The 8139-nt window shown below is 35.5% G+C and overlaps 1 protein-coding gene across 1 annotated transcript in view; it reads left to right on the top strand.

Annotated features, from left to right (window-relative positions):
• Positions 1 to 4100, top strand: part of barhl1b (BarH-like homeobox 1b) — a 5741-nt gene extending 1641 nt beyond the window's left edge. The window contains exons 2-3 of the mRNA XM_060934977.1: positions 1190 to 1412; positions 3782 to 4100. Of these exons, the coding sequence (XP_060790960.1) occupies positions 1190 to 1412; positions 3782 to 4100 (542 nt within the window). The remainder of the gene's footprint in view (positions 1 to 1189; positions 1413 to 3781) is intronic.
• Positions 4101 to 8139: the final 4039 nt, after the last annotated feature.

Raw genomic sequence — 8139 nt, 5'->3', positions numbered from 1 at the left:
TTCAGAGCTGATTTTTGGTGTAATTTGTCCCACTGTTAATCAGATTTGTAACGGTGAGCTCTTTATAGATGTGTGTGTGTGTGTGTGTGTGTGTGTGTGTGTGTGTGTGTGTGTGTGTGTGTGTGTGTGTGAGTGAAGTTTCTCTCCGAGTCTCTGCTGAAAGCTCGCCGTCCCCTTGTGGCTCAATTAGTCGGATTATTGTGTTCCTTCAGAGACGCGCTGGTCTCTGTGCCGTGTCCTTTGCTCTATAAGGGCTTAGGAAGAGAAGAAGGCTCTCTTATTTCTCTAGGTTAAGGGTAAGAGGAAGGTAGTAATAATAATAATAATAATAATAATAATAATAATAATAATAATTTTTCATTCATCTTCAGTAAGTGCTTACAAACAGGAAAATTAGAATATATATATATATATATATATATATATATATATATATATATATATATATATATATATATATATATATATATATATAATTTTTTTTTAAGAAAAATAATTATGTATCTTAATAGCCTAATATTTATTTATTTATTGACAGACTATTTAATAGGCTAGTATGCAGTATTGGGCTGTAGCCTGTAAACATGAGCAACTTTTATTTTTTCTTTTTTTTTTGGAGAAAAGTTTCTCTGAGACCTCTATTGTCAACAATACAAAAATTTTTTTTTTTTTACAAATTATCCAACACCGTGTATCAAAGTTGCTAAAGTACCCCGTATACTGTTATTATTACACTGCTATTACAAAAAAGTATAGTAGTTTTTTTTAAGAGGAACAATATTTTATTGTGCATGCATTGAAAAAGATTGATTACTTTTTTTTAAAGATTCGAAATTGTACTTTTCCTCTCACTGGTGCATGTTTTGCACCTTCTTTCTGAAGTGCATCTGGTGCACATTTTAGAATGAAATGTAAATTAATTTTATGCCTTAGATTATTTTGAAAGCTTCCTGGCAAAAAAAATTAAAAATAAGAATAAAAATAAAAATGCACACTAAAGACATAAAGCATGCATCCTTATGCTAATGCTACAACGTTCTGAGAGTGTAACATCTCGCAAAACAGACGAGGCGTTTTCCAACACGCGTTATTGTTTCCCTGAATAATCCTCAATGTCCTTCTCTCTCTCTCTCTCTCGCTCTCCTTCCACCTTTCCCTCACACGCGCCTCTCTGTCCTTTTCCCCTCAGTGAAAGAAGAAGGAGACAGAGAGATCTCCAGCAGCAGAGACAGCCCCCAGGTGCGGCTGAAGAAGCCGCGGAAAGCGCGCACCGCCTTCACCGACCACCAGCTCGCGCAGCTCGAGCGCAGCTTCGAGCGCCAGAAATACCTGAGCGTGCAGGACCGCATGGAGCTCGCGGCCTCCCTGAACCTCACCGACACGCAGGTGAAGACCTGGTACCAAAACAGGAGGTGAGGACCTGCTGGGTTACAGGGTCACATCACACTACAGAGGTTCCTGTGTTCTGTTTACATCCAGTGGTTGAATTCTGTGGAGGAAGCTCGTGCACAGGGAAAAATGGTGCTTCAGGAATATTGTAGCATGAGACTATAGATAGATAGATAGATAGATAGATAGATAGATAGATAGATAGATAGATAGATAGATAGATTTCCACGTGAAAGTTAATGATATTTGTAATATTGCAAAGGATGATATAACAATACTCTTCTCAGGTGACTTTATTAAATAGGAGGCGAATTAAAGAAAGAAAGAAAGAAAGAAAGAAAGAAAGAAAGAAAGAAAGAAAGAAAGAAAGAAAGAAAGAAAGTCAATTGCTCATGGCATTTGGGTGAGTTTGTGTTAAATTGTTTCGTCGTCGTCGTCGTCGCCCCCCCCCCCCCCCCCCCCCCCCGACAATTTGTCCTACCTTATGATTTACGCAGGTAAATAAATAAATAAATAAATAAGGCATGGTCAAATTTATGCAGGATCTCTCTGAAAAACACCATAGTGATGAGAGCCTCTTGTATAAATATTGTTATAGATAGATAGATAGATAGATAGATAGATAGATAGATAGATAGATAGATAGATAGATAGATAGATAGATATTTCTTTTTTCGGTCTTCCTTTTTCATTTTCAGTCTAGTTAAATAATAGTCATAATGAATTAAAAATCAATGCAAAAACGTTGATTGAATTCAAAAATTAATTATACATTGCTGCGTCCATACATTATTCAGAAACCCTGTTTAATAGTCAGACAATAGGGCTATTGTAATTATTAATTATTAATTATTTACTTGGCAAATGTTGCTTTATTTTGTCCTTACAATCGCGAAATAGGTCAACACTAACACAATCACACACACACCCCCAAAAAATTTTTTTATTATTTTCTTTAATTTACATAATAGTTTTATAATAGGCAATAGTTTTTATTAATTAATTAATTTATTTTTAATTAATTATTAACTTTCACTTTACATCCAATGTAGCATATGGAGAGGCGGGGTTCACTTCTGCCTGCCAAGTTCACATTTACAGGCTACAGATCACTCAGATATGAAGGGCAAAACTCATATCTGCTTTCTCCTGCTATTATTCTATAATAATAATAATAATAATAATAATAATAATAATAATAATAATAATAATAATAATAATACGTTCCTGAATAGAATTAAAGGCCGTTTTAAACAGAAATGCAGTGCTTAAAAAACAGTCCTAGTAACCTACATGAACATGAACTGGGTGAACGCACAAGTATTTGTTTTATTATTATTATTATTATTATTATTATTATTATTATTATTATTATTATGTTGCCTCGACATTACATACTTCCTGTGATTTATTTATTTAAAAAAAAAGTCTTAGGTTTGCGTTTTGGAAAGATTTTTGTTTGCTGTCATTTTTTGAAAATAAAATCTTCTTTCTAATGACTGACTCAGCTATTTATAAATGTTTTAAGGATTTTGTGTATTGCTGTTTGACCCCCGACATTTGATTCACATAATAATAATAATATAATAATAATAATAATAATAATAATAATAATAATAATAATAATGACTTCCCTTGCAATTCAAACATGTGCTTCATGTGCACCTAAAGCCTATTTAATGTTGAACACAAAATATCCTTGTGTGTGACTGATAACCAGAAACTGCACCTTCTGGAGAACTTTGTTTGCTGTGTAGAATTTGTGTGTTGCGTTTATTTGTGATGTCATGCATTTTTCTTGGAGGCGGGGCTTTTGTTCCATACTCTGGCCTCCTGTTGTACAGTTTTGACAGCCATAGTCTTGGTTTATGATGATGATGATGATGATGATGATGATGATAAAAGCACATCTCTTTTTTAAATTCACAATAGCTTTGCTAAACAACACAGGTGAGCATGTCTGGAATCGAGCTGAAGACTTTTAGGGTGGAATCTATAAAGAACAACTGATTTATCGGCTCCATTTGTGCCTTATGATGACAGTTATTAGTTTTGTACCTTTAGGATGTAGCTCGATTTGTGCGTTTGGAAATTATTTCAGGACCACTTATAGACTTTTATATTTTTACTTTTAAAGGTGCATTTATCATGTGGTCTAAAAGCGTACAGGTCCAAAATGATGTCCTGTTGATGGAGCACTCCAGTGAACAATTTGGCAGTTTACTTCAGTAACTAGTCACGTGATTGTTTGTGTGTGTGTGTGTGTGTGTGTGTGTGTGTGTGTGTGTGTGTGTGTTTTTAAATAAGGCCTACTAGCTATTTCGTGTCTTAATATTCTTCACACGGCTGTATGTGCTGATAAAGCTGTGTTCCATCTCCTTTCACTGAAAAGGACGAAGTGGAAGAGGCAGACGGCGGTGGGACTGGAACTCTTAGCGGAAGCCGGGAACTACTCGGCCCTACAGAGGATGTTTCCATCGCCGTATTTCTACCCGCAGGGTCTGGTGTCGGGTCTGGACCCCGGCGCGGCCGCGCTGTCCTACCTGTGCCGGGGCGCCGGAGCTCCTCCCCCCGCTGCTCCTGCGGCTCTGCAGCGGCCTCCGCTCGTACCGCGGATTCTCCTGCACGGGCTGCAGGGCGGACACGAGCCTCCGCCGCCTCTCCCCCCGCTGCCCGGGGTGGTACTGCCCAGACCCACCCCACCGCGATGAGCTCCCCGGACTCGGACTTTACTCTTCAGACCATAGACTGGAAACTTGGTCTATACTTATTAACACACACACACACACACACACACACACACACACACACACACACACACACACACACACACACACACACCTGGCAGCTCTGGACTTCAACCTTACTGTTGACTAAAGGATCGAGAATATATATTATATCATAAAGCCAATATATATGCTTCTTAAATGAAGAAGCAAGCTCTAAGTTGATTATATTATTAGCGCTATTAGTCATAATTTATGTAATTATTCGCGCCCCTTTTTGTATTTAACTTATATATTTATATAAGATTATTGTTTGTTATCATTTATGTTCAGAAAAAAAGAAATGTTTCAGAAATGTTTACTAAGGACGCAATAATAGCAAAAAAAAAGAAAGAAAAAAGAATAAACCACATGAGGGGCTATTATTATTATTATTATTATTATTATTATTATTATTATGGACAGTGATAGATATAGCCTAGTTATGATTACAGTAATAGCCCCTGTGTAAAATAAAAAAACCTCTTGAAATTATAGAGATAAAACACACACACACACACACACACACACACACACACACACACACACACACACACACACACACACACACACACACACAAAACAGATGAAAAGCAGTTTTCTCCCCCCCCCCCCAACTGTAAAAAAAAATGAATTAAACGTATCAGATTCGTGTAAATAGGAATGTTTGGGTCAACAGCAAATCTAGGTTTTCATATAGTTTTTCTTTCTTTCTTTCTTTCTTTCTTTCTTTCTTTCTTTCTTTCTTTCTTTCTTTCTTTCTTTCTTTCTTTTTAAATTTTATTCTTCTTGAAGTCTCTTCCAGGAGAAGATGATCAAGGAATCAAGGAAGGACACGTCCATAAAAATGAAAACGCCTTCATATAGCTTAATAATTATCCAAATCCAGTAAAATAAACACTCCTTTTCTTTTTACTTTTTTCCCCTTTTTTCCCCCCAGCAGCTAAATGTAAGGACAGAATGTTCCCTACTGAAGTGGATGGAAAAGATGAAATCAGGTGCGAAGAACATTTGTGCTCAGATAATAATAATAATAATAATAATAATAATAATAATAATAATAATAATTTGCCATATGAATTAGGAATTCTGAATTGCTGCCATATTTAAAGCTCAGGGTTGCCAGATTGCAATCAGTGTTTACACCTCAATCTTTTAAACTAGTTCTAATTAATAAAAAAGCCTATGACCTCACCAAATGGGACTAAATTATATCTCATTCAGATTTCCATGCCCAAAGAAATGAGAAAATACTCCACTCTGAGTGGAAAGGACTCATCTGGCAACCCTGTTTAAAATCTGTTAGGGATTAAACAATGCTCTAAAAGCCCAACAAAATGTCATGTTGCTTAGCATTTATGATGAATGTCACGTTAAATAATAAGCTGCGTTTTTTCCTTATTATTATTTTTAACCCTAAGCTGATGTGTTAGAGCAGATATTGTGCATTAATTCTGTATAGAGCCGTTGTTATTCTTTCTTTGGTGAAGGTGTATATTGAGAATATTGATTTGTGCAGTGATTCTTGTCTTTAGCCCTCCTCCTTTGTGCTTATAGTGGTATGAACTTTTGGGGTTAGAACAAAACAAAAAAAAAAAAAACCACTCTTCTAGCTGCTGAATGCACAGGGATGGCGAGGCTTGAGGTAATAAGGTAATAAGGAGAGGAGAATTACTTTTATAAATGTTCAAATAAAGACCTTTCACTAAATTATATGATGTGGAAACGTGGGAAGTGAACAAACCTTTACCTTGACGTGTCTGATTAAATCCTACATTATTTAATTAGCACTCACAACACACACACACACACACACACACACACACACACACACACACACACACACACACACACACACACACACACACACACACACACAATTTTTTTTCATTCATTTGAACTTGAATTGCTTTAATCGCTCATTCAGCAGGACATTTTGCTGATTTAATTTTCTGACTTGTTCTGTATTTTGAACAAAATCAAACTCCAGGACAGTCTTCCTGTTTAGCCCTGAAATCACACTTGATCTATCTTAATTAATTGAATGATTTCTTAATTAATTGGATGATCCTGCAGTTATGATTGCTCTTAATTAATTGGCTGATCTCCCATGCAGACAAATTTGACAGCTATTCTCAATGCATCTTGAGCTTATATTCCTGGATCTCAAATATTTTAAATAGCTGTTATTGTTATGGGCATGACATCATTGAAAAATTACTTAAAATAAATTCATCATTCAATGAAATTAGATTAAATAAAAAAAAGTGAAAAGTCGGATCAGGAGAAATAGACTAAAATTACTTTATAGGTTATTCTATAAAAAAGAGGAAGGATTATCTTTTTAAAATAAACAACTTTAAGAATTTCATTGGATTTTATAATATTTTATGGATTTTTTTCCCCAGTAAGAAACAACCAACAGGATTGTCAGTTGTCGTTGTCAGTTTTCTGATTTCTTTCCCAACAATAACACACACACACACACACACACACACACACACACACACACACACACACACACACACACACACAATATTCGATGCAAGTCATATCACGAAATTACACTTGGGAAAAATCTATTAGTGAAAAAAAAATGTGTGTGGATAAATTTAAACACGACTGTCAGACACTTTGCTCACAGCCTGCACTATTTGGTTAGCATCGTGGATTTAATTTGTCAAACCTCCTCCAAAAAAAGGTTAATAAGAGCGTCTCAGTCGGAGGAAACTTTAACCTTTCAGAGACGCCTGCAGAGGCTTTACACATCCAAACTCAAGCCGAGAAACTTAATTCTGCCTTAGACCTTCTCTTATTAATAGATTACAGCACAAATATCACTTTAATCACACGCCGGGAATAGCACAGTGTGAGGGGGAATGGAGAGATGATCCACACTGTGCATGGAAAAAAAAAGGGAAATGGATTACAAACTGGCATTCACAATAGGGTATATGGGGTGGACACACACACACACACACACACACACACACACACACACACACACACACACACACACACACACACACACACTGCCTATTGCGACAAAGTTGCAAAGGAAAAAAAAATCATGTATATCACACGTAATCACGTGATCAAGTGTGATCACGTGTGACAAAACCTGATATTGCAAATGTGAGCTCATTTAACCACGTGACATCATGGGAACAATCTCGGCTCATATGCGGGATATAGATTCATGAAAGCACGTGCCCTAAATGTGAAAATAAAAAAAATAATGCAAAAAAAAATACAATTCACGTGTAAATAAAAAATCTTCGGTAGTCTAAATGGGGAAATACTGTACAGGCTGACGTGAAAATAAATGAATCACGTGAAAATAAACCTACATGTGAGTGATGTGTTGAATATATATATTTAAAAAAACTAAAAAAAAACAAACAAAAAAAAAACGTGTGAATCCTGTAAAGAATTAGGCAAATGGAGTACACACACACACACACACACACACACACACACACACACACACACACACACACACACACACACACACACACACACACACACACACGTTGCCTATTGTGACAAGCGTCGTTTTTACTCGTTAAAAAAATGACTTCATATCTCATAACAGTCAGATGATTTTATCATTATTACGACTTAGTGTAATATCTCATTTTTGTGACGTATCTCATAGTTATGGCTTAAGTTTTCATAATAATGACTTACTATGTCATAATGCTGAGATAATCTTTGCATAATTATGACTTGGGTCTACTATCTTATAATTATCTCACAATTATCTCATAGTTATGGCTTTAGTTCTCATAATAATGGCTAACTATATCATAATGCTGAGATGATCTTTTCATAATTATGACTTAGGTCTAGTATCTCATAATTATCTCATAGTCATGGCTTAAGTTCTCACAATAGTGACTTATCTCATAATAATAATGAGATAATCTTTTCATAATTATGACTTAGGCCTACTGTTTCATTAATTGTAATAGTTGTGATTTAA

Source organism: Neoarius graeffei, chromosome 12 (genome assembly GCF_027579695.1).
Source record: "Neoarius graeffei isolate fNeoGra1 chromosome 12, fNeoGra1.pri, whole genome shotgun sequence".
Taxonomy (NCBI): domain Eukaryota; kingdom Metazoa; phylum Chordata; class Actinopteri; order Siluriformes; family Ariidae; genus Neoarius; species Neoarius graeffei.
The sequence above is the reverse complement of the archived record's forward strand: the minus strand, read 5'-3'. Positions and strand labels throughout refer to the sequence as shown.